Source organism: Peromyscus leucopus, chromosome 10 (genome assembly GCF_004664715.2).
Source record: "Peromyscus leucopus breed LL Stock chromosome 10, UCI_PerLeu_2.1, whole genome shotgun sequence".
Classification (NCBI taxonomy): Eukaryota; Metazoa; Chordata; class Mammalia; order Rodentia; family Cricetidae; genus Peromyscus; species Peromyscus leucopus.
Window position 1 is genome coordinate 51,242,770 of NC_051071.1, and position 27,600 is coordinate 51,270,369.

Genomic DNA, 27,600 nt, shown 5'->3' on the forward strand with positions numbered 1-27,600 from the left:
CTCTCTGGCGTGTACACAAGCGCGCGTGCGTGTGTGCTCAGCGCGCAGGGAGGGAAAAAGCGCGCAGTCTGGGGCTCTGCGTCACTCCCGCACCTGGTCAGAGATGGGTTTAGCAATGTTTAATCCGCGGAGGGCACTTCAGCCCGGGGTTTTTCCCGATTCCCTGATTTTCCTGCCTGGAGTAGGGGCCGCGTCCCATCCTGCTTTAGAGCCCGGTTTCCTCCCTCCTGCCACTCGACCCCAGTGCAGGAAGAAGGGTGATGCGGGGGAGGGCTGCTGGCTGAGTGGCCTGCGGGTGCGCTGCGCAGTGATCACCCGGTCCGTTTCGGAGGAGTGCGTGCAGAGGAGCTGGGTTCTTGCGGGAGCGCCGCCGGCTCCAGTACCACCTGCTGAGAGCCTCCTGGGCCAAAGCAGCCGCGGGCAGAGCCACCTGCTATAAATAGGCCATCAAGAACACCGTGTGCGACCGCACATCCCGCCGCGAGGGCCACAATCACGCGTGGGCCCGCGTCCCCAGCCCGCGGGGAATACCCCGGACCAGGACTTCGCACTGAGGCTGGATGGGACAGCGATCGGTGCACCTTCCCGGAGTTCTCGTGGGGTGGCGCCTGGTGGCCCCGGGGCGGGCTGAGCATGGACCGCTGGGGAGCGAGGGGAGGGAGGCCGCGGAGGACCCGCACTGCAGCAGCTGTTGCTCGCCTGTGACTCGCCAGTCTGGGCCGAGCCGCCGGGCCAGAGTCGTACGGCGCCGAGGGGAAGAGAGAGCATTGCGTCCTGTTCTTGGCTCCCGGGGAACCCACTGAGGAGATCCCGGCTGCTGCCCCCCGCCCCTGCCCCCGCCCCCGCCCCCGCCTCCTCGGCGCTCGCCCAGCCCGGGAGGAGGAAACGCGAGCAGCGCGCAGACACCTCCTCCTCCTCCTCCTCCTCCTCGCTGCTCCTCCTCGGCTGCTGTCGCCGCCGCCGGCCACACCGCGGTGCCTGTTGCTGCAAGCCGCCGCGGGACCCGCCGTGTCTTCAGCCCGCAGGAGAAGCAGCGCCAGACTGGGGAACGGTCCCCACTCCAGCGGCGGGGGGCGGCAAGAGCGCAGTCAGCTGAAGACTATGGACGCTCGGCCGGCCCAGGCCATCTTCAGGGTGCCCGGGAGCACCTGCGCGCCCCAGCCCAGCCCCGAGCTCTGAGCGCGCCACCTCCCTGGTAGGTTCCACCTTGGGTCCCTTGGGTTCCTCGCAGCCCTCCACCGCCAGCAAACCCCTGCGCTCCCTCCCTGCGGAGAAGGCGCGGTCCCGCCACCCAAGGGCGTTGCTGCCGGGTCTCCAGAGGTGCGCCGTTGGGGGAGGGGGGAAGAGAAAGGATTTCAGTGCCACCTTTTTGTCCCCTGCTTTGGAGGGAACTGAAACCTTGATGCTCTCTGGGACCGGAGTGCTCAGGCAGGCTTCTCCCCTGCTGCTCTCCCGCCTCCCCCTCCCTCCCGCCAAATATCACCCGGGTGAAAGTGCTTATAAGGCGACTAGCTTGGGAGGAGGGGGTCAGAGTGACCCTAGGATACCTTTTGAAAGTTCAGGGCACTTTGCAGCGGTAACTTTGGCAGCTTCTCGGTGCACGCAACACTTCTTTCTATGGGCACATCCTGTCCTGGTCATTTTGAAACCCGGCTTAATTGTTTTCTAGCAGCTTCCGGATTGCTGGTGAGTAAGACTCCTTCAAATTTCACAGGTTGCTGTTTTCTTCTTTTCTGAAAGATGTGTCGTTTTGTTTGAAATGCACCTAGGTGTGGCGTTCCCGGTTGTGATTTTATTTTAAATGGCTTGTTCTCCGGAAGTTGCTTAAAAAGGAAAAGAAATTGAAAGTGATGATTGTTCCTCTCTGCAAACAGTTCAGTCTCCAGCGCCCCGGTATTGATGGATAGGCGTTCACCTCATACATCTCTTATCCTTCCTCTTAGGCGGCTGGAAGAGTTGTTTTATTAGTAGAATCAGGCGTTGAAAGGGAGTTTTTGGATGACCTGATTTAAATGGGTCACACCCAAGAAACTCAGCTGTCTCTACAAGCCTAAACTTCCAAACTTTTTGCATTGCAGCTCCCCTGATAAAAGAGCCCCCTCGAAGTCCCCTAGACGTGGAGTGGGATTGCTGTGAGCTGGAGAATGGCCACGCTCAGGCTTTGTTGTTTGTAGGGCCTGCTCAGAGTGGGAGGGGTCGGATGGGAGGAGGAAAGGGCAGCTGTACCAAGAGGTAGGAATGCACCTTGCAACCAGTCACTTTTCACCCTCACTACTACGGGTGTTCTGTCCTGCACTTGGCTTAGAGCTCTCCGAAGCAGGTGAGTTCTTTTATCCTTCCTTAGTATTCAGAGGGTTCCTCGTGTGCAGCACCAGTTTCTTCCTGGGAACCCTGAGGAATCAGGAAGGTGCATGAAAATGTGTGGAAGCTGGTGCTTTACAACTGTTAGGAATGGGGAGCTGGGTCTCCAGTGTGTCTGTTTGCATGTGTTTGCTCCTGCTGAGTTATAGGGACTCGCTCTCTAAGTTTATCTGTAAGTAATCATTGATGTACCATGAGCTGCTGAAGGGTAGGCACACCAGTGAGTTAGAGCGTACCCCATCACATGCTGAATGTACTAACTGATGACCAAGAGACAATAAAGGGACCAACTGTGACGTGATGAACAGCCTAAAATCAGCAGGGACCATTAAAAGGGATGCTTCATAATGGATTTGTCCAGTCCTTTACAAACCAGTAGAAAAAAACGGGATTGGTGTAGTTATGACTTATTAATACCACAAGAGAGCTTTGCAGTGGGGCCTCCCTGCCAGTCTACCCTGGTCTGTCCCATGGAGAGCTCAGGTTTTCCCTGATCACCTTGGGGACATTTCTGGTTGGGTGACGTCATGTTAGTGTTTACCTTCTAACTTATAAGACCTACTTTGTCACAGTTATCTGAGGAAATTTGGAGGAAAGGGGTGGCCGGAAGAACACCTACTGTTCCCTTTCCCATCACTCTCCAGCCTTTGCTAATATCCGATCCCACTTCCCTAGAAGACAGCCTGGACCAAGAAGGCTGTGCAGAGCCATGATGCAGAGCCAGGTGTTGGTAGGAGCTGTTGTTAGGGCCCACTGCTTTCTAGGATGTGCCCCTGGAGGAGGGCTACCTGCTCCCCCTTCCCCCAACAGCTGGTTGATAGAATAAGGAGCAACAAGGACCACAAGCTGCTTGAGAGGCTGCTGTTTTCATCAGCTGAGCACAGTGGTGCACACCTTTAATCCCAGCACTCGGGAGGCAGAGACAGGTGGATCTCTGTGAGTTCGAGGCCAGTCTGGTCTACAAAGTGAGTTCCAGGACAGCCAAGGCTACACAGAGAAACCTTGTCTTGAAAAACCGAAATAACAACAACAACAACAACAACAACAACAACAAAAACATGCTTGTCTTTTATCCAACCAAATGGCAGCTCCCTGAAGCACCCCACCCCAGCCTTTCTCTGTAGGTCCCAGGCCCCAAAGTTTCTATATTCTCAAGGAAACGTAAAACATGTATATGCCCCTGAGAGTCCTGGTGTGTGTGGCTGGCACAGTTCCTTTGCCTTGCCCTTTTCTGTGTCTGTGTTACTGCCCTTCTCAAGTTTAACGACCAAGGTAATCCCGGGGCTTGATCTGTCTCCCAGCCCTGTTCTGTTCTTGGACGTTAGACTTGGAGAAGCAGAACCTGGTCATTAAAATGACGGGATGGTCCCAGTAACCAGGCTGTGTAGGACTCACATCCCAGGAGCAGTGGAATAGACTCGTCTTCAGTCAGAGCTGCTCCTCTGCAGGCTGTCTTGGCCCACCCCCCTCCCCGGCTTCCTTTTCAACCCCATTGAAATAGTTTAAGAAAATATTTCAGTGAAACTATTTTAAAAGAAGATTCCTCACAGAAGATGTGATGGTTTCCGTGGTCAAGAGTTTTGAAATTTTTGAGTCAAAAATTCAATTTGTTTGGTTCATAGATCTGAGGGCAATGGATCACTTCCCAGACTGCAAATATTTAGGCAAGTTTTGGACCCTATGAAGTAATTTTAACACTTGGGCTTTAATGAGATGAAGAAGGGTGCAGGAAATATGTCTTGGTACTGACAAATATATTTAATTCTGAGTTTGATGTTACCATCTAAGAAACAGCAGCCAGTTCTGTCTTACAGGATAATGCCCACTGGGTGTGATGGTGTACACCTGGAATCCCTAGCACTCTGGAAGGAAGAGGCAGGAGGATCAAATGTTCAGAGTCAACTTTGGCTGCATAATGAGCCTTCCAGGGTAACAGGCTACTCTGTCTCCAAACCCTAAAACCAAACAAACAACCCCCACCAGAAGATAACAAACTCATTCAACTTGAGCAAATCATTATTCATCGCTTAGCAGCGTGGTACACACCTGTAATTCCAACTGCTATAAAAGCTGAGGCAGGAGGATGGAGAGTTGGAAGGCAGCCTAGTTAATTAAACAGTGTTCTGTCTTAAAATGAAAAGAGAAGGGGGCTGGGAATAGAGTTCAGTGTTGGAGTGTTCACCAAGTGTGGATGAGGCCCTGGGTTCAATTCTTAGTACAAAAGATAAAAACATAATAACAGAACAAGTATCATATATAATAAATGAATCTTTACTTCCAAAGTAAGAGAATGCTTATGGGCTTGTCAGAATTTATGGACTTATACATGTAGAGTGCTTAAGACACACCTGTTATCTGATTAAAATTACTGCTATTATTATTATTACGTTTATTTATTTTATATTTTAACTCTACCAATTAAGTTTGAATTTCAAAAGCCATGGAAAATTTAGGTAGAACCCCCAAGCTACCCCACTGAGAAAGATGCTCGAGGTAGATGAACGATATTGTTAAGAGTGAGAAGAACAGGAGTTTGTGCAGAAGACAGGTCCAGATTCAAACCTTGCCTTCCCCACGCATGAGTGAGAGAACCCGTCTGTAAGATGGGAGGATAAAGTGGACCCTTCTCCATGGTGGGAGTCCAGAAGGACACCTGCCAAGACCAAGAAGACGAGAACCCCAGAGCCAGAAGATGCAGGTTCAAATCCTGATTCTGTGCTTAGCCATGTGACCTTAGGCAAGTGTCCTCGCGGGAGAGAGCCTCTGTTCTCTCTCACTTGTCTGTGGCTGGTGTGAGTTAAGTCTGTGTTGGCTGTTGTTACTCCTCAAAGCAGCTACACAGGAAGGAAGGGTATTCATAAACCTCCCACCCAGGGCCACCTAGGACTCCCGTCCTCCAGCCCTTTATCCTGTATAACAAAATAGGAGAATACAAGAAGTGGCGTCGACTTGCAACGGGACTAGCTTGAACTAGCTCTGAGTTCTTTAAGAAGCCATTCCAAAAGGCTGTCAAATTAGAGAGGCACACCCCAGCACTGAGCATCCAAGATGATGAAAAGGTTGAGACCACTGGTTTCCGGAACTCCGTGTCTACTGCTGCCGCGGGTCGCCTTTCTCCGATCACTGCCCTGGCTGGAGGGGGACAAAGATGTGACAAGCTGTGTGAGACAAGGTTGCCGTGGAATTCTCCTCAGGCCCACTTGATTGAAGCACTGATTCAGAGGAAGAGAGTGGCCCCCTGGGAACAACCCGCTTCTTCTGACGTCTCCCATTAGCTAATTGGCGTTGGCTGTTTCCTAACCTACTTTTTCACTGGCTGCCTCTTTCTCTCTGTCTTGATCTTTTTAGTCTCACTATAACTAAAATACCCAAGGCTAGAAGCTTTTATTTTATTTTATTTTTTCAAGACCGGGTCTTAGTGTGTAGCCCTGGCTGTCCTGGAACTCACTACGTAAACCAGGCGTGGCCTCGAACTCACAGAGATCCACCTGCCTCTGCCTCTCAAGTGCTAAGATTAAAGGCATGCGCCACCATCATACCCTGTTGGCTGGATACCTTTTTAAAGGGGAAACAAAAAGCCTATTTGGCTTGCGATTCTGGGGAGGAAATCCCCAGTGTCCTATGTGCTGGTTAGTTTTTGTCACCGAGAAGAGGAGTCTTGGTTCAGGGACTGCCCCCACCAGATTGGCCTGCTGGCATGTGGGGCATTTTCTTATTTGCAGGTTGATGTGGGAGAGCCCAGCCCTCTGTGGGTGGGGCTGCCCCTGGCCGGGTGGTTCTGTGTTCCGTAGGAAAGCCAGCTGAGCAGGCCGAGGAGTGCGGGCCACTAAGCAGGATTCCTCCGTGGTCTTTGCTTCAGTTCCTGCCTCCCAGTTCCCGTCTTTAAGCTCTTGCCCTGGCTTCCCTCAGTGATGGACTGTGATGTTGAAGTGTAAGCCAGAATAAACCTTCCCCCTCTTAAGTTGCTTCTGGTCGGTGTTTTATCACAGTGATGGAAAGCAAACCAGGATGATGCCCAGGAACAGACACACTGTGGGGAACACACCCTGACCGCTGTGATACAACATGGTGGATAGCGTCACAAGGCAGGGAAGAGCACTTGTGCGAGGTTAGAGGTTAGAGGTGAAGAGGGATGGGACTGACTCTTTTGTAATAACCCCATTTCGTGAGAACCCCATTCCTGCAGAAATAACCCACCACACCAGAGAAGTATTGCTCTCTTCATGAGGGCGGCCATGATTCAGTCACGGGCTACTAGGCCCCACCTCTTAAAGGCCCTACATCACTTTTTAAAACTGTCACATTGCATGCCAGGCTTCCAGAACAGACCCTAGGGCACCCACTCAAACCATATGGAGCCCCAGTGCCCTTCTGCCAGCATTTGAGCAGGTGAGAGCTGAAACTGCCTAGGCTAGCTCTTGGAAAATTTTATTCCACCCTCTGTGGTCTTGTGGGATGGGGTGATAAGGAACTAGGAAGAGAGAGGGTTCCCCCTACACAGCCTGTGAACCTCTACCCGGCTGCTCTTGTTCTTAGCCTTCATGCACACACCCCCCCACCCGGCCCCGCCCCACCCCGCCCCGCCACATTTTTGTTCTTAAATTGAAGATGGAAGCAGCTTTGTAGCCTCACACAATGTGGGGGACATTTGGTATTCTGCATTATGGAAATCGCATTCACCAGATTTTTAGAAACAGAGAAAACTCGGAGATGATCTTACTTTATTCTCCCATAAGAATAAACTTCAGCTTTGGAGAAGTCAAGTCGCTTGCTTTTTCGATCTCACCCTTGAAAGTGTTCCCATGGGGAAACTGAGGTCCTTTCCAGCTTGTGGATGGGCGTCAGGGACTTGGACTGTCCCAAATCTGTCACTAAATTTAGACAAGCTGCTTCTCCAGAACCTAGTCGCTTCATTTCATTTATGAGGGAAATTTCTAAATGGCTTAAAAAGGACCTGGCTCCTTTTAAAGTTTCATGATTGCTAAGTGCATGCTTGCAGGGGTAGCGGATCTCATTAACAGGATTACTGGAAGAGTTCTAGGGAAAGCACGTTCTTGTGTTTGGGTCGCTGCTGTGTTTAAAGGTCATCCTAGAGGGTTAGGCTTATATACATGTGGCTTTACTGACAAGAGCCTATGCAGAACCCCACTGGAATAACAGGGCATGATTTTTACTGCTTGGGTACAAGACAGAAAAGACCTCAAAATAGGCAGTTCTCACTGGAGTCTAAAATGCAAAAAGTTCTCTCCTGAAAATGATGTGACTTGGGATAGCTCTGAAAACAATGTGGTGATTTGCTAATATTATGGAATGTTTCATTTATTTCATGACACGTTTGATTGAAAAATAATATGATTGTTTACCTAGTCTAAGTTACCCCGAATCTCATTGCGTTAGTTACATTTCTTGTGTCTTTGACAAAATACCAAACAAACAATTGAAGGGGGGAAGATGATTCATTCTGGACCATGATTTCCAGAAATACCAGCGTGGGCCAGCCTGTGCTGCTGGGATGGATGGGAGGAGAGGGGCCAGCCTGTGCTGCTGGAAGTGTGGTGAGGCTGATAATATCTTTGGCAAAGCCGGGTGGTGGTGGTGCACATCTTTAATCCCAGCACTCGGGAGGCAGAGGCAGTGGATCTCTGTGAGTTCCAGGCTCTGTCTCGAAAAACCAATATAACCAACACACACACACACACACACACACACACACACACCCCACACACAAACATACACACACCACACCACACACACACACACAAACATACACACACCACACACACACACACACACACACACACACACACACACACACACACATATCTTTGGCAGATTGGCAAGAAGAGAGCATGGCCTGAAACCAGAGGTGGATCTAGCCTTAGTGCCCTGTCCACAGCAGCCAGCCCACTTCTGTCAGCTAGGCCACACATCCCAAAGTTTACACAACCTCTAAAAACAGCATCACCTGCTGGGGACCACCTGCTTAGAACAGGAGACCCTGAGTGTCGTGGAATATTGTTTTAAGGTGTGTTACATTTGTTTATGCTGTGGAACATTTGTTTAATGATGCAAAGATGTGTTGCATTCTTTTATGTTACACTTGTTTAACTCTGGGAAGCTGTTACTGTGCCTGTCTGAAACATCTGATTGGTCTAATAAAGAGGTGAACAGCCAATAGTGAGGCAGGAGAAAGGATAGGTGGGGCTGGCAGGCAGAGAAAATAAATAGAAAGAAAAAAAGAAGAATCAGGGAACAAAAGAAGAAGCAAGAGAACAAGGAGAGGAGGACACAAGGGCCAGCCACGCAACCACCCAGCTACCCAGCCACCAAGCTACCCAGCCACCCAGCCACCAAGCAACCCAGCCACCCAGCCAGCCATGGAGTAAAAGTGAAAGTAAGATATACAGAAGTAAGAAAAGGAAAAAGCCCAGAGGCAAAAAATAGACAGGATAATTTAAGTTAAGGAAAGCTGGCTAGAAACAAGCCAAGCTAAGGCTGGGCATTCATAAGTAATAATAAGCCTCCATGGATGATTTATTTGGGAGCTGGGTGGCGGGCCCCCAAAGAGTGAAGAGCCAAAAGAAATAAAGAGGAAAAAAAAAATACACTTGGGCCAGTTCATAGCTAAACCATAACAGTCATGCTAGAGTAATCCGAATTAGTCAGAAACAATGGTGTCTAATGTTGTGCTTCGTTTGGTTTGATTCTTTTCCTCAGCATTATAAGGCAGCCTACCTGCTTTGACAGATACCCTAGAGTGTCCCACCGCTGGCTGGAGAGTGAAGCTCTTGAAGCCTTCAATTCCTTTTGCCAACAGGATGGCAGAATTAATTCGATGACTGACCACGAAGGGCTTGAAATGACAAGAGAGCAGAGAGCGATTTGGTCGCACCTGTTGCCACCTGATTTATAAGTGCGTTACCTAAAATAATTGATAGGTCTCAGGTCTGTCCTTTGTGCTAATTCTGGAGTTTCATTAACCATGTCTTGGGATTAGCAGCTGTCAACGGTTAGAACTTAAGGCAGATTCAGTTACAGGGCTGGACGTCAAGCCAGGCTTCTAATGCCACTTTCACCTATGAATGGGGAGGGACTATTATTTATTGGATTATATGAACTTTAAGGCTTTTTGTCACCACAAGTGGCTGTATACAGAGGAAGTGACTGTACACTGGAGGAAGAGGGAGACTACCATTTTTTCATAAAATATATTCAAGAACTAAATAATGTATTGCTTGGGGACCTAGAGAGATGACTCGGGGGTTAAGAGCACTGGCTGCTCTTCCGGAGGTCCCGAGTTCAATTCCTAGGCACCACATTGTAGCTCACAACCATCTGTACTGAGATCTGGTGCCTTCTTCTGGTGTGCGGGCATACATGCAGGCAGAACACTGTATACATAATAAATAAATCTTAATAATAATGTAATGCTTTACTGTTGAATGTTTCAATATTTAAAATGAAAAGAAAGGCCAGGCATGGTGGTGTGTGCATTTAATCCCAGCACTCGGGAGGCAGAGGCAGGTAGATCTCTGTGAGTTCAAGGCCTGCATGACCCTAGGGCACCCACTCAAACCATATGGAGCCCCAGTGCCCTTCTGCCAGCATTTGGAAGCAGATGCAGAGACCCACAGCCAAGCACGGGCCTCAGCTTGGAGAATCCTGTTGAAGAGAGAGAGATGAAGGCTTATACATGCCAGGGGGTCAAGGTCATCACAAGGGAACCCACAGAAACAACTCACCTGGGCTCATAGGAGCTCCAAGACTCTGGACCAACAGCTAGGGAGCAGGAATGGGACCCACCTAGGCCCACTTACTACATGTGTGTGACAGTTGTGTAGCTTGATCTACTTGTGGGACTCCTAGTAGTAGGAGAAGGGTGTGTCCCTAATGCTTTGGCTGGCATCAGGAACCGATTCCTCATGTGAGGTGCCTTGTCCAGCCTTAATAAATGGGGAGGGGCTTAGTCCTACCTCAACCTGATATGCCGTGATGTGTTGACACCTGTGGGATGCCTGCCCCACAGAAACAGAGGAGGAGTGGATTGAGGGGAGAGAGTGGGAGGAGAGGAGGGGGTGGAAACTGTGGACAGGATGTAAAATGAATACATTCAACGAATAAAAAACCAGTAGTTAAACAAATAACTGAAAGAAAAAGAAAAAAAATCAACACAAAACGTAGCACTGGAGCTTGGGAGGTACCTCAGTTAGGAGGGCATCTCTAAGAAGACTAGAGTTCGGTTCCCAGCTTCCACACTGGGTGGCTCACAACTGCCTGTAACTCAAGCTCCAGAGAGATCCGATGCCTCTGGCCTCCTAGGGCCTCTGCCTTCAGGTGCACATACCCACACACATACACACAGTTAAAACTGATAAGAACAAATCTTAAAAAGTAGCTCTAAGCTATGCGCAGATTCTTTTAAAATTTTACTTTTAGAATATATGCATATATATATGTATATATGTATATATATGTATATATAATGGGCAAAAGAACAGACTTCATTCCTATCTTAGAAAAGGTTTAAAATTTGAATACTGATTTTTCTAACCCCAAACTTTAATAGTTGATGAAGCTCGCAATCTGTTGAAGAGAGCCTATTCAGGCTCTTAAAATAAATGTGACGATGATGACGACGACGAGGAGGCTCAGGGTGCAGTCCCGGAAGGGCGTGGCATGCTGCCCGGGGCTCCAACTCACCTAGAAGGAAAGAGGCTGCGGTCGCTCCAGCAGTGATGTGAATATTTCGGCTGGACTCAAGGGATGAGCATGGGGCTCGTCGAGAGATGAGTCTTCTCTGTGGGTCTCTAGTGTTTCTGCACATCTCATGAGCAGGGTCATGCCTTGACTCTTGAACCACACTTCCCATCACGTTTCTGCTTCAACGTCTATAGTAGATAGAAAGAGGGACTTCCTCTGGGGCCAGGTGGATTCATCCCCCCCCCCACCCAGAGTGCAGTCAGGTTCCCTCAGCCTAGATTCTTTTGCCGCAGTGCGCTGTGGCAGTGTCAGTCCTGCCCGTGGAAGATGGGAAATGGGCATCAGTGCTGACTCCAATCATTGCCGTTGGTCCTTGACCTTCCGTGCGAGAATCTTGTTTTCTTCTCTCAGCAGCTTAGCTGTGAAGGACAGCTTGCCAGCTTCGAGTAAGGAAAACGCTCCGGCCCCTCACAGTCAGGGCTCAGTCTGATGTTCGAAGGAGGGGATTGGGACCGCATGCGCTGTGGCAGCAGGCCACGAGAAACCACATCTGAGATGGGGACTGTGACTGCTTCTCTGTCTTAAAAGCCAAAAAAGTGTTGTGGAAGAGGACATTAGGGGGAATATAAGGGCGAGGAGTCCAAGAGGGTGTTCGTGTGTAGAGCTCATGGCGTGTGATGACCGAGAGACAGCAGGAGAGTTCTCTAGGGGATGGAAAGGTCAGCTATATTTATATGGTAGAGTCAGGACCGAAGGGATGAGGGAGGCATCCCAGCGGCTTGGCCAGTGCTGTCGCGTGCATCCACGTGGCAAAAGCTTGGTCTTTAGGAAGCCACTACCGGGACAGAATGGAACCTTTAAGAGGTGGGCCATGTGGGAAGTCTTCAAGTTGTTTAAGACTGTGCCCTGGAAGGAGATGGAGGGACCCCAGGCCCTTCCTCATCCTCTCTTTTGTGTGTGTGTGAATCAAGTGGCGTAGCTGTGCCGCACCTTCCTGCCCCAAGTGTCCTTTCTCACCTGAAAGCGACAACACAGCCCGCCAGAGCCTGAAGGACCACAGTCGGAGACGCCCAAGCAAACCGTTTCTAAGTTGACTGTCTCAGGCGTTTGCTCTAGGAATGGAAAGCAGCGAACGACACAAAATGCACAGCGATGCTGTTTGCCGGGAGGCAGGAGGGAAAGTTTTGGGAACGGGAGAGAGGAGACTGAGTGAGTTGTGAGACAACTAAATGGAGGCTGAGGAGCTTCTCAGCGGAGATGATAGAGAAATGTGAATGGCTCATCTGGAGCTCAGGAAGGAGACTGTCTGGGGGAAAAATACTTGGGAATTATTAGTATATGTGATCATCACATTGGGGGTCGGGGTACTAGTCAAGAGACAAGATGGGCTTCAGGGCCAGATGCAAACTCTTCCATGTCGCTTTGTGACAAGCTATTCATCAAGGACTCGGTCTCCTGGTTCCTAAGTCGCCTCTAGACAACCCATGTAGAGTGGGTCATGTTCACAGTAATGTGAGTGTTGACTGTGTTTGTTGGCACCAGAAGATAGTAGTGACCTATTGGTTGTAGTATTAAGGCAACTCCACGTAGTTAAAAGGGAGGTTTATTTTGTGGGGTAGCTTACAAGTGAAGGGATAGGTTACAGGGCCCGGGAAAGGTGTAGCACAGTCCAGCAGTGTCCTGTGAAGAACTCTGCTCGGTCTACCTCCAGCGTCCAGGATCCAGGAACCAAGAGAGCCGGCCCACCCGGATCTCGGGTCTTCAGGGGTCCTGTCTTGGCCCCGCCTTGTAGGTGGGACAGTTACTGAAGTCTCAATGGGGGTTGGAACTTCCAGATCAAAGCTGGAATGGCTACCCACTACAGTGACCAAAGAAAAAGCAGGTGGAGTAAGGGGAGGGAATGGAACCAAACAGAAGTTGGAGGGCCTTCAAATAGCCTGAAAACAAGCACCTGGCAGGCAAGACAGGAGCCAGCAGGGTCTCAAGAAGGGAAGTATACAAAGGCTGGGGAGAGGGACAGGTAAGCCATGCGAGTGTGAGGACCAGAGTTCCGGTTAGCAGAGCCCTCGGCCATGCTGGCTGTAACTGCAGCCTGGGGAGGCAGAGATGGGGGGTCCTGAGAGCAAGCCGGCTGTGGAAACCATGTGCCAGGAAGCTCTGGGCTTGATGGAGAGACCTGCCTAAATGAATGAGCTGGAACAGGGCTGGGGGATGATTCCCAACCTCAACCTCTGTCCTCCTCCGTGTACACTTCCACCCACCTATGTCCACTGACATGTGCAAACGTGTGGACACATACATATGATAATTTGAACAGAAAAGGAAGAAGGGAGGTGTGGCCTGCCTGGAAAATCCAAAGGTGTGAGGCCGTGGAAGGGCCATTGTGCTGTCTTTGGATTTCATAACCTGGAAGACCCGGGTGGCTTTAACGCACGTCAATTCAGTGGCTCTGCAGTGTAGATGAGCTCCTCCCAAGCAGAAATAGATGGGCAGCAAGGAGAGAAGGGAGCAAGAGGAAGACGTCTGGGAGAAATTTGTGTGAGAAGAATGAAAAGGAAGACGTGAGGCTGAGGGAGGTTCAAAGTCCAGGAAAGACAGATCCCCTTCTCTGCCATCATCAGCCTCCTTTTTAGGGCAGGAGATGATTCTCTCATTCTTTGGGAGGCCCTACTCTGTGTCAGACCTCGTGTCAGCAAAGAAGACAGGTCCCGTCCCTTCCCTCACGGAGTTCTCCTTGTCTCAGTGCTCTAGAGGGAGGCATGGAGACTGGAGGCTGGAGGGGCTGGAGGTGAGTAGAGTTTGAGATGCTATTGGTAACTGAGCTTGCACAAAAGCGTTTTATCATCCTCCGGGATGAGCTCCAAGATACATCAAAGGTTCCAGGTGGCGGTGGCGATCACCTTTAATCCCAGCACTCGGAGGCCGAGACAGCCGGATCTCTGTGATTTCTCGGCCTACCTAGTCTACAGAGTGAGTTCCAGGACAGCCAGGGCTATACAGAGAAATGCTGCTTTGGTTCCAAGCACCTCCACGGAGGCTCCCAACCATCTGTAACTCCAGCTTCAGGGGATCCAGTGCCCTCTTCTGACCTCCTTGGCCACCAGACATTCAGCATGGTACATGTACGTGCATGCAGGCAAAACATTCATACCCCAAACAAAAGAACAAACAAAAACAAAACAAAAACTTCTAGCGTTGCTTCAAAAAAAAAAAAATAAAGTGAAATGAAATAAGATTTGACTATGCCCAGGGGCTGTAGCTTAGTAATAGGACAGAGGCCTAGAATGAGTGAGATTCTGGGTTTTGTTTAAAAAGTGAATTTGATGGGATCATAGGGGATCAGGTCAACTGTTTAAAATGGGTCTGGTTCAGTAAACTATGAAAAGAAATGGGTTAATTTATATTTTTTCCCCTCACAATATGCCTTTTTTTGGGGGGGGGGGGATTACCTCTATTGAATTGTATTATCTTAGAGAATTACTGAAATAATTTTTAAGTAATCCAACAGAGTGTGGAGCTGTCAGAACTGTATCACTTTCTCCTGTGTTCGTGAGTGTGTGTGTGTGTGTGTATGTGCGCGCTGCGCAGTCATACACACACATCTATATTGCATTAGATTGATTCATTTTATTTTATGTGTGGGTGTTTTGCTTGCATGTGTATCTGTGCACCATGTTGTATGCTTAGTGCCCACAAAGGTCAGGAAAAGGCACCAGATCCCCTAGAACTGGAATTACAGATGGCTGTGAACCCACATGTGGATGCTAGGAACCGAACCCCATCCTCTGTAGGAGCACCAAGTCCTCCTAACCTCTGAGCCATCTCTCCAACCTCCCTCCCCTCCCCTGCTTTTTTTTTTCTTTTCCTGACACTGTGAGGCTCTTGTTCTCCGACAGATTCCCAGTAGGGTCTGTGTGTCCCACAATGAGTGTTAACAGTTTCACCATTTCTAGGCTTTATGTGTAATACAATTTCGGAAATCTCATTCTAGGTAGAGTTTATTTGGACAAACACCCATTTCTCCTTACATTTAAGTACGGGACTGTTAAATGCTGGGGTAATAACTCTGCAAGTAGCTATGGCTGTGACTTGATTAAGTTCTGTTTTCCTCCCCCAGGATTCTGCCTTCAGAAGCATGGGAAATAGATCACTCCGTTTAAACTAGGAAAATAGGAGCACGATTTCCTGGCTCTCCGGACCTTTCCCAGGATGGACGCAATCACATTCACAGCAAGGAAGCATCCGTTCCCTAATGAGGTCTCGGTGGACTTCGGCTTGCAGCTGGTGGGCTCCTTACCCGTGCATTCTCTCACCACGATGCCCATGCTTCCGTGGGTGGTGGCCGAGGTACGAAGACTCAGCGGCCAGTGCTCCAAAAAGGAGCCTGGGATCAAGCAAGTCCGGCTGTGGGTTTCGCCCTCTGGACTGAGATGTGAACCTGACCTGAAGAAAAGTCAACCGTGGGACCCGCTTATCTGTTCCAGCATCTTCGAGTGCAAGCCTCAGCATGTTCACAAGCTGATTCACAACAGTCAAGACCCGAGTTACTTTGCCTGTCTCATTAAGGAGGATGCTGCCCCCAGGCAGAGCCTCTGCTACGTCTTTAAAGCAGACGATCAAACTAAAGTAAGTTGAGGTGGGGATCGAAAGATAAGGTGAGGGTGGCTGCAGAGTCTGTATGAGGCCGGGGTAAGGATGCTTATTTTGAATATAGTAGGGGTAATGAGAAAACGCTGCCGTTGTACATAGTTTGACAGAATTGGGGATTTATGGGGAGTTTATCGTGTTTGTTGAAGGATGTTTATAATACATATTTAAAATGATGAGCTTCGGGACGCGCGTTGTTTACGGCATGGTTTTTAAATCTGCAGTGCAGCTTGAGTTGCAGTGTGCATGTGAGCCACGGGTCATGGGTTCAAGTAAAAGAAATCATGGCTCGGTGTTCGGTGGTCCCCCAGACTGCGTTTTCTGTAAGTGACCAATGAAGGCCAGGCTATTCCATTGCAAACTGCATTCGGAGTAGCAAAGTTCTAGGTCACATTCTTTGATGCCATTAAGAAAAATATAGTTATTTATCAACCATATGAAATACTTTTAGCTGGTTTCCCAAGGCAGAGATAACATTTACTCTTACAAAGGTTGTTGATAAGAACAGGAGCTGTGATAATATCTAAGTTTTGATACTATCAGGGTTTCTTTTGTCTCTTTTTCCTTTTGCCAACTTCCGGTCAGATCTGATCACCCTGGTATGATGATGTGTCTGAGGGGAATGTATGAGGTGTGGCCAAAACTCTGCTGTTTCCCTGGCTGTCTCTGCTTGATTGCTACCGACATTCTCCCTAGTTCTCAGCAGGACTGACTTCCTTCGAGTCGCTTGTCCGTTTCGTGAATATCCGTGCACTTCAAATGAAAATGTAATCCATAGAGCCACTTTCTCAGCTGGACTCATGGGAGAAATGTAGTTTCGAACAGAACACAAGAAGCCGTCATGGGCCCCGCAGTAACCCCCCCCCCCACCCCCCAGTGCCCTGAAGGTCTGCCGTCTTGGGTGCTAGGCATAAGCATCTTCATGTGACTGGAGCTGTAGGCCACTTGTACTTAGTGAGAATGCCAACCTACTACCTTCCTTCCTTCCTTCCTTCCTTCCTTCCTTCCTTCCTTCCTTCCTTCCTTCCTTCCTTCCTTCCTTCCTTCCTTCCTTCCTTCCTTTTGTTAGTTCCAAGTCAGGGTTTCTCTGTGTATTCCTGGCTATCCTGGAACTCATTTTATAGACCAGGCTGGCCTTGAACTCGGAGATCTGTCTACCTTTACCTCTTGAGTGCTGGGATTAAAGTGCCACCACTGCTCAGCTTCTTTTCTTGTTTCAAAGGCAGGTTTCATCGAGCTCCCGCTGGTCTCAAACTCAAACCCTCTATGTAGCTGAGGTTGATCTTGAACTGCTCATCTTCCTGCTTCCTCCTTCCACATGCTGGGGTTACAGGAATGCTCCCCCACGATCAGCTGTGTGCTCATAATTTCAAGTTTAAAATGTGAATAGGAATGACAACATCCTCTATTGCTTCCTGCTAGGTTCTTTTGCATACGCTCCGGGATATAAAAATATCATTTGGAAATTAACGTTGCCAAGTATAACTTGGCCCTCCATAGCCCGAGGTTTCATGTCAGTGGGTTCAGCTAACAGCAGACAGAAAATACTTGCCAAAAAAAAAAAAAAAAAAAAAAACCAACAAACAATTGAATTCATGCTGAACATGTACAAACACAGCTTTCCCTTGTCCTTACTCTCTGGACAATGGCGTATAGCAATTCACAGAGCACTGACTTTGTGTCAGGTATTATGGGCAATCTGGAGGTTATCTGAGGGATTTAGGAGGCTGTGCAGAGGCTGTTTGCAAACTGACGTTCTGTATAAGAGATGAGAGCATCTGCAGAGTCTGGTGTCTGTGGGATCCTGGAGCAACTCCCCCGAAATGTCAAGGGACAGCAGCGGATTTGTGGACACTCACTTTGGTTTGTGCCTTTAGCTCACTGGTTCAGTGGTTGCCACTCTGGCCGGTGTCTCAGAGGTCATTAGCAGAAGCAAGGAGGCTGGCAGATGCGTCAGGAGGGATTGGGTTGAGTGGTGCATGTCAAGAGCGTGAAGCATAGGCAGAAAGAAGTCTAACACGTGCCCTGTAAAGCTGATGTGTGGAGCTAAAAGCCACCGTCCTACTCCAGCGCCTTAGTACTATATGAATCCTGTAGTGTTAACCACGCCTGCATGCGTCTCAGATATGGTCCACAGATTCATACTTGAAAGTTCAGAGAGACTCGCTTCCGGATTCAAATCCCGTCTCTGTGACATATAAATGATCGACCTTAGGCAACTGAGTGTGCTTGCTCATCTGTAAAATGGGGATGATTGTAGTAACGTCTCATGCCGTTGCTGAGAGGTTTGGGTGAGATAGAATGGGACCCAAAACTGAGTATGCTGCTTGAGGTTATAAGCAGTTGCCTAGCAGGCGTAAATACCTGGCTTCCATAACTAGCACTGCCGATAAAAGAAAGAAAATATCCATAGTAATAAGCATTATGGCCATGAGAAGTAATCAAGAGAGCTTTAACTTTGTATTTTATTTTTTTCATTTATTCGTTTTGTGTGCATGTGATGGGGGAGGTGTACATGCCATGGAGTGTGTGTGGAGATGAGAGGAAAACTTTCAGTCATAGCCTCTCTTTTTACCTTGGGGGTCCTGGGGATCGAACTCAGGTCATCAGGCTTGGCCGCAGGCCCCTTTACCCACTGAGCCATGTCACTGGCCTCCATCTGTACTCAAGAAGGTTTTATGGAAGCAGATGAAGTGGCAATAGCATTCCACGTGTTTGGTGAATAGAGAGTAGGTGTATGGAGATGGGCGTCTCCAGCTCTCCGGTGATCTTGTCATCCTTGACCAAGATTTTGTTAACTGCTACAAAATTCCATGAATAAACCCAAGGGTTCCTGTTATCTGGGAAGATCTCAGGATAAAAGGGAGAGGGTTAAACAGCTATCTTTCACAGTGGGTTCTGCACAGAACATGGTCCAGCACCTCACAGTTTTGACTCTTTCCTGGGGTCTTCCCCAGCCATCTGTGAACAAGCTCTGGCCAGTCAGTCGGACACCTGACAGAAGCGAGCCATTTACAGCAAAAATCTGTATCCCAGGCTTTCAGTCTTGCTCCAGGTAGAGAATTAGTCTCACTCTGTATTCTAAAAAAGCCGTCTTTGAAATATAAATTAGTTCTTCAGATCGCTTTGGCTCATGCACAGTTTTTACCAACATGAACTGTCATCCGAGTACAAATTGCTGCCGTCCTGCTCATTTTATTTGAGAGGGTTGTTTGCAACACAGCTGCTTAAGTCGGGCATTTTCTCCTTGTCAGAAATAGAAGAGTAAATGACAGCGGCCCTGATTTTAACTGACGTGTCTATTATGCTCTTGAGACACCTTGGCAAGATGTCTCCTAACAGGATTATCTGTTGTAGGAGTGTGCAGACCGGCACTGGCATTTCTCTTGACTGTTCTGTAGCGATTGCTCAGTGAAAGAATTCTCCAGATTGAGGCTTCTTCTAAGCAGATGAGGTCAGGCCTGGTTGTGCCTGCCAGAGCAAACATGCCTTCGCTGCCATGGGCATAGGCACAGGACTCCTGCTCAAGAGGAAATCTTTTTTAATCAGTATCTGAGTTAATCTGCTGCAGACTATCTAAGGAGACTAGGCAGTCTACCTGCCCCTACAGACTGATTTTACAGGTACACAGTGATATGTAGCCCTTCCCTTGGGTGTCTCATAGAACATTCTGGAATCACTTCACAGAGGAAAGTTTCCATGACCAAATGCATTAGGATAGCATCTGAAATGTTTTTGCTTGAGGGCCAAGGTTCCCTTTTAAAAAATTATCTGCGTGTCAGGTGTGGTGGCGCACACCTTTAATCCAGCACTTGGGAGGCAGAGGCAGGTGGATCTCTGTGAGTTCGAGGACACATGGTCTGTAGAGTGAGTTCCAGGACAGCCAGGGCTATCTAGGGAGATCCTATCTCTACAAAATAAAATGCAAGTTATCAAGTATCCTAAAGAGTATTGGTTTTTATGATTCACATCTATCAACACTCGCTCTATTAGAAATTAAAACTGAGACATTGTAAAGATGCTGACTTCAAAATTTATTTAAATATAAAAGCAATGAACTTCTGACACATTAATATAAGGAACGTTTTCATGAATTGTAACTCTGTTTTCCAAAAAGTGTTTAGCAGTAATGGTGGGCTAGCTTTATCTTTTCAGATCTCATTAATAACTGCTTTAGTAGAAGGAGGTAGGTCCCTCATAACTGCCTCTCCATTCATTCTTTTGTGGTATGTCATGTTTATTGAGTAGCTGAAGAAAGCTTGACTTCAGACAGATAGGTAATTAAAAAAATAGAGAAGCTGTGGTGACTTTTCTTACTGCTGCTACCACTCAGCAAATGCTGCTTTCTTAAGGTTTGGCTGTAGTGAGAAGTCCGAGTCACACAAGGCACTCTGCACATGGTTTGTATTAAAACCCACTGTTTTCTTATCCTGTGCTTTAATGAATATTTTAAGCATGATCCTGCACCATCATGCACTGATTAGTTAGAAACTATTGTCTCTTTGAGTAACAGGGTGTACACAAGTATGTCTCTGTGTGAATATATGCAGGTGTCCATGGAGGCCAGAAGAGGGTGTCGGATCTCCTGGAGCTGGAGTTACAGACAGGTGTGAGCCACCTGATGTAGGTGTTGGAAACCAAAATTCAGGTCCTCTGGAAGAGCAGTAAGTGCTCTTCACCTCTGAGCGTCTCTCCAGCCTCGAGATATGTTTTTGTTATCTCTATTCGTATGTATCTGTGTGCCTGTATGAGTGAATGCCACATGTATGTGGATACCTGCAGAAGCCAGAAGGGGGCGTCAGCTCCCTCAGAGCTGGAATTACAGGTGGTTGTGAGCCGCCCCTCATGGGTGCAAGGAATTGATCTCAGGTCCTCAGGAAGAGCAGCAAGTGCTCTTAACCCCTGAGTGGTCTCTCCACCACCACAGTGGGAGTATTTTTTTTTTTTCTAAGTGCCAAATGTTTTTACTTGTTCTTTATCTCATTGAACACAGCTCTTTAGTTATCATTTCTGGCCCTGTCTCTGGTCTTCTGGATTTGTTGTCCAGTTGAGCACAGCATAGGTGTTTAACTGTGATGGGACAGGTGTCACTGGTGTGGGGGATGTTCCTAGGCTGCCCCTTTCCAGCCTTTGTAGTCGGATAGTTTCTCCAGTCCCTCCCGGCCCCGTGTTCCAGCTCATCCCAGCGGTCCTGCAGCCACTTATAAAATAATCACTCAGAGGCTTAATATTATTTACAAGCTGTACGGCCTATGACAAGCTTCTTGCTAGCTAGCTCTTTCATCGTAAATTAACCCATTCCTATTAATCCATATTTTGCAACATGGCCGTGGCATTACCAGTCTGCTGGCGTCTTGCTTCTCCTGGGGTGGTGGCTAGGCATCTCTCCCTCCTCTGCTTTCTGTCTGTCTGCTTGGATTTCCCACCTGCCTTGTAAGCCGCCTTGCCATAGGCCAATGCAGCTTTATTTATCAACCAATCGGAGCAACAGTATTCACAGCATACAGAAAGACATCCCACAGCAAGCCTTGTCAGGAAACTCTTGTCATTGCGGCCTCATACCTCCTTTTTCCCAAAGAGGAAGTATTCCTTTTCAGTTGCTAAAAGAGATGCTAAATTTGGGGAGCTGATGTGGGAACAAGGGATGGGGTGGAGAAAGGGCTAGTAGAGTGATGTTGGGGTAACCGTGGGGGAGAAGCATGTCCAGAAGTGTGCTTGGAGAAGGTAACCTGATTAAATGGTGCTGGGGAAGATGTGTTTGCATACTTCTTCCAGCCTGTGAGAAGCAAAAACGTTTGCCTTTTCTAAACTGTAGTTCTTTTCAAATGTCTTATTTATTACTTTCTGTAACTGTAAATGCTTTACTTTCTATGTACATGATACATAGATCATGTGATGTGGAGGGCAGCCTTATGGAGTTCATTCTCTCCATCTTTATGTGGGCTCTAAGGATTGAACTTAGGTTCTTTACCCACTGAACCATCTCCCTGGCCCTAAACCATAAACTACACTGCTTGGAGGTGACACAAATCTCAAAGTAAACTGTGTAGGCTCCCTTATAATAATTTTGTTTCTGTAATCATCCATAGACTTAAGAGCAATAAATGTTTCTCTAGTAAAAACAAAAACAAAGACGTATCTCCTTGCTTGAGACTCTGTAATCCCATCATCTTTCTCAGGAGCCCCATGAGACTGAGAGCATCCACTCCCACCCACCATCCACCCCCATGCACACACACACCCCAACAGGGTTACCTTGCTTGAAACGAGAGGGTGGTCCGAAACTGGTTTTGGCAACTAGCCTGACTGATCCTTTAATCTCCTGTGTTACCACTTTTCTTGTCGTCCCTTGGGTTCGAGGTTTAAGCAAAGGTTAGTGGCAGGGAAGGCCTGGTGCCTAGAGTATGAAGCAACTGCTCTCATCGAGTCCACAGTCAGAGAGCAGAGAGAGGAATGATAGTGTCCTCCCGGTTACTCAGGAACCGGTTAATAGGCAGTCCCGGATCCAACCCCCCTCCCCCATTGGTACTGCCCGAAATCCGGGAGGCACTTTCTGCCTCAGTTAAACTGGAAACTCCGTAGGTATTTTCATAGGCAACTGGTTCGATGTGTTTCCTTGGAGATTCTGAATTCAGATAAGCCAACAATGGAGCTTAACCATTAATCCCCCATACGAAAGCCAGGGTTCTCTTGGCTGCCACATGACTTCATTAAAAACATTTAACGTTGTTTACTGCCGCCCTTAACATTGTTTGGTTTATGTTTTGCCAAGGATCAACTTGTGTTAAAATTTCACCATCTGGGCCAGGTGGGGTGGTGCACCCCCTTGTCAGACAGATCTCTGTGAGTTCGAGGCCAGCCTGGCCTGTATAGCAAGTTCCAGGTCAGTCAGGCAGACATAGTGAAACCCTGTGTCAAGGCAAACGACCAAATTTGCCATCTGTTTGAAATTTTAAGGTAGCAATTTATCATCCACGCCGTGATTTTCAGGACTTTCAATAGAGTCTGGCCGCCAGCGGGCCTCTTGTGTGGCCGTTCCGTTTGCCAGCTCGTCACTGCCTTTGCCAGGGTGAAGATGAGGGATGGCCACACAGAGCATGTGTCCCCAAGTCCAGAGACTCTGAAGAACATGGCACAGGTTTTCAGAGATTCTTAGCTATCCTTCCCATGGTTGTAACTGGCAGAATTTCATTTGTGTGTCTGCTTTTCCTGCCCAGGAAAGGGTTCTGAGAAGATTTTGTTGGGTGTGTTCTGAAGCCTTTCTCTCTCCACACCAGCTCATTCTCTGAAATTTCCTCTGGGGTGGCTTGGCAAGCTCTGACTTACTGTGCAGTCGCAGGGAAGGCGTAGGGTCCACGTCAGCTAAAAATCAGTTGACCAACTGTCAGCCAGACAGAAGTTGGCTGCCAGGTGCAGGGGTTGGCAAGGATCCTTCTTATCTATAAAAAGAATGTCCCAGACTTGATGAACTCTGAAGTATTTGTTGGAAGGTTTCTGTTCATGACACTGGATTGATTACATAATTTATTTTTGACTCTGAAAAATGAGTCTGAGGGCTTCAGAAGCTTTGGGAGAGATGCTTGGACTTTTTTTTTTTTTCCAAAGTCTTTTCTTCTTCAACACATGCCATTGCGTTTTTAGTCAAAGGCTTTGAGTTTGATAATTGTTTATGAAAATAAATCCATTCCTAAGATTAGATGTTACAAGGATGTTGAACCTAAAGTTAACTTGTATCGTAAAAGGATTTATTTATAGTTTAGATTGGTCTCCTCCAGCACAGCAACCATGTGGCTACCGAACCGTGGGTCTGCTCTGGAATGAGATGCCAGTCAGTGGAAGCATGAGGCATGAGGCACTGAGGCACAGCTTGAGAAACAGAACGCACCAGATCTCAATAAGACTCTGTGTTGGGTACGTGCTGAAAATATGTTTTGCATATATACACGGTTAGATTACATGGACCAAAATTAAGTGTCCTTGGTTTTTTTTTTTTTTTTTTTTTTTTTACTATGTTCACATCTTTTACCAGATACTTTAAAAATGCATTCGTAGCTTTTATCATCTTTCCGCTGGTGTTAGCATTGAACTAGACTGGTGACCTAACAGGTATTTCTGGAAATAACCTCTTCATTCATCCCAGGAGACCACAAGTTCCCTTCTTTGCTGCTTTGATTTGCTAATGATAGGGTGCCAGTGACCTCTGTAAAGGTCACATCTCAAAGCTATGACCTATTCTTAAGTCTAGAAATATGTCGGACTGTTATTTTAGGAAGTACATGACTTAAAATTACTAGGAATACATGGGAACCATCTTATTTGATTCCTGTTTCCTTGTTTATCCATCTACTCACCTACCTAAGCTCCAAAAGAGGGAGGTCCTCGCTTGTTTTGCTCATCACCAGACCTTGGTACCCAGAGCAGGGTCTGAGGCAAAGAAGGGCTTCTGTGGATGAAGAGAGGACAGCTGAGAACTGAGTACGGCAGGGAAAATCAGTGTCCTAGCTCAGTACAGTCGGGCAGAGGGATTCAGTCCGGGCTGCCTCGCCTTTCTCAGATTCTCGAGGTTTTGAATGTATTTCTCTCTCTCTCTCTTTCTCTCTCTCTCTCTCTCTCTCTCTCTCTCTCTCTCTCTCTGATTACAGAAGTATTTCTTTTCAGTGCCCAAAACAAAAAAACCTTAGCACAAAGAAGTTAGACATGGGAGCTGGAGAAAAGGCTCAGAGGTTAAAAGCACTTGCTGTTTTTTCAGAGGATTGGAGTTTGATGCCCAGCACCCACATAGTAGCTCACAATACCTATAACTCTAGTTTCAGGAATCTAATACCCTCTTCTGACCTCATTGGGTACCAGGCATGTATATGGCACAGGACATACATGTAGGCAAAACACTAATATATGTAAACTTTAAAAAAAAAGTTAAAAATAAGTTAAAAGTTTATCCATAAGCCAGATATATCTGGTGGCACACAGCCTATAATCCCAGTGCTGGGGAGGCAGGGGCAGGCAAATCTTTTCAATTTGAGGCCAGTCTGATCCACATAGTGTGTTCCAGGCTGGCCAGGGGTAAAACAAAACAAAACAAACAAACAAAAAAGCTTCCCTTTATTCCCATCTCCTAGAGAAACCAACATTAAAACATTGGTGTATATTGTTATAGGCATATGCTCTTATTAATAAAATCAGATCTTTCTATAGGAAATGATTTTGTGTATTCCATTCTCTCCTTATGCATGCTCTCATGGACACACACACACACTCATACACACATGCACACACACACTCAAACACACATGTACGTGTGCACACACACGCATACTCATATATCTCTTTATGGCTATAGAGAGGCAATTTGAATATTTTTCTGTTTAACAATTTTATGTGTATGGGTGTTTGCTTACATGTATATCTGTGTATCACGTGGGTGCCTGGTGGCAAGAGAGGCCAAAAGAGGACATCAGATCCCCTGGAATTGGAGTTACAGATGGTTGTGAGTAGCCATGTGGGCACTAGGAATTGAACCTGGGTCCTCTGGAAGAGCAGCCAGTGCTCTTTTTTTTTTTTTTTTTTTTTTTTCGAGACAGGGTTTCTCTGTGTAGCTTTGCGCCTTTCCTGGAGCTCACTTGGTAGCCCAGGCTGGCCTCGAACTCACAGAGATCCGCCTGGCTCTGCCTCCCGAGTGCTGGGATTAAAGGCGTGCGCCACCAACGCCCGGCCAGCCAGTGCTCTTAACCACTGAGCCAACTCTCCAGCATGCCCATCTTTTTATTCTTTCTCACCACCACCACCATCCAAACACACACAGCAATTGCACAGTAGCGCCTGTGTGCAGTAGGAGAAGTCTGCAGTGGAATGCATACATAGATGGGTGGGACACCATTTTTGGCTTAGCTCTGGTCGGCCATTTGGTTGTGAAAAGTGGGGGTGAGGGTCGGAGAGTGACCAGCATGAACTAAAGATGACTTCTAATTTTCTTAGCCAAAGAGAGAAACAAAATTTTGGAGAAAGCCAGGCTTCCTCAGTAGGCAAGCCAAGGCAGGAGTGAAGCCTGTCTTTGCTGGCCGTGTAGTAGAAATGACTCATCTTCTAACCAGAGATTTTGCTATCCGGGCATTAGGCTGCCCTGATCTGTATGTCCAGTGGACTATCTAGTTTCTCCCAGTGGCTCCGTCTATGGGTAGCCCCAAACGTTTACTGCAGTTGACTACAGCGAGACATCTGAGTACTATCTGTGAAAGGGCAGAGAATTAAGAAGCTCCAGAGAAGAAGCAGAGAGAGGCAGCCTAGGCTGGGCTGGGAACTGGACTTCCAGGAAGCCCTGGAGAGTTTTCATGATTGCTGGGCCTCTCTCTCCTCAAGAGCAGGGATTCTGATCCAACATTTAAAAATCTCTCAAGTGGGAAGATAACCTCTGCTGCAACTTGGACTTTACAATAATTTAGCCAATCCTCACTAACCAGTCATCTATGGACTTTACAATCATTTAGCCAACCCCCATTCACTGATCATCACTGATCATCTATGCTTTCCTCATTCTCCATCTTCGTGATAGTTTCTCTTGCATCTGCTTTGTAGCTGGCTCAAAGCAGATGTAACAAGCTAACAGGGATTCATAGAAACATGCTCCCCCCCCTTGGAAGGAAGCAAGGTGGAAGGTAATCCCCTCAACAGCCAGCATGGCTCAGAGCCATGCTCTGTGCCACCTCCCTGATGTTAACTTTCAAACCAGAGATTACATTTTAATTATGATGCCATGCTTTAATGGGAGTCAAAACTTTAAAAGAAACAACAACTGGAGACAAATTGTACATGCAAGAGAATAAGAGAATAAATGTCACGTCCACGTGGTTTTCATCCCACAAGCATCATTTATACCGGTTGGATTTCTCAAATCTGCTCCTGCCTTTCTCCTTCCTGCAAGTTTCGGATTGCCTCAGACCTTCCGTGACGAATGAGGTGTCAGTCACGGACTTTTACAATGAAGGAAAGAAAAGAAAAAGCATTGTTTTATGTCAAAAAGCTGCAGCCTGCACCTGCGCCTCATAAAGAAGATGAAATTAGGTCCGATACGATTTCAGAGTTTTCTTCAGCTTTTATGTTGTAAGTCAATGTCATCATGGTATGCTTTTGGCATTTTCTTCACAAGGCTCATCTCAACACTTTTGATCCGTCTCTAAATTGAGTGTATAAATGTACACGTCATCTACAATCATCAGCGATGCTGTTTTTCTTGTTATAGACAGCATATACTATTTTTTAAATTGATGCAATGTTTCTGGCAAATTATACCTTTTATAAAATGTTAGCATGGTTCAAGGCAAATTGCCAAGAATTGTTAGATAACATTTCCCTTGTGGCTTTATATGAGCATGTACCTAACACTTCTCCCTGCCTTTTAAAACTAGAAATAGGGGAATGAAAAAGTTCAAAAGAAAAAAAAATAGTCCAAAGAATTTTAAAGTTTTAACTTTCTAATTGCATTGGGAGTTTCCATATGACTATCACTGGGGAAGGAACCACTGCTCGTAGTTAAGATTCCTGAGTGCAGGTTTCTCAGCATAACTAATGTAAATCAGAATCTTCAGGGTCACTTGTTTAAATACATGGTTAGATACACGGATCAGGTAGTTAAACAATAGAGGCATCCCCTCTTATGTCGCCGCTAAGTGATACAAGTGTAGACAGAGACACAAGTTAGTTTTTAACCACGCACACAGCATTTCTACTTCTCTCCTGCTTGTGAGGATTGGTTGGTTATTAAATCAAGCACTGGGTGAACTCAGGGTGCCAGGCAGAGTGTGCGAGGCCCAACCAAGAGCTCTTGCCCTTAAAAGAACTTCCATCTTGGGGGCCTCCTGAGACCGAGGTTTGAGTTTGGAGATTAGTCACAGGCAG

The 27,600-nt window shown here is 47.4% G+C and overlaps 1 protein-coding gene across 3 annotated transcripts in view; it reads left to right on the forward strand.

Annotated features, from left to right (window-relative positions):
• Positions 1 to 947: 947 nt before the first annotated feature.
• Positions 948 to 27,600, forward strand: part of Tbc1d1 (TBC1 domain family member 1) — a 198,287-nt gene continuing 171,634 nt past the window's right edge. For 2 of the 3 annotated variants that reach the window (XM_028868133.2, XM_028868134.2), the window contains exons 1-2: positions 948 to 1,195; positions 15,179 to 15,687. Coding sequence is in view for 1 of the 3 variants with exons in the window: in XM_028868136.2 (XP_028723969.1) it covers positions 15,271 to 15,687 (417 nt within the window). In the remaining 2 variants the exon portion in view is untranslated. The remainder of the gene's footprint in view (positions 1,196 to 15,178; positions 15,688 to 27,600) is intronic. The other variant, XM_028868136.2, reaches the window with a different exon arrangement.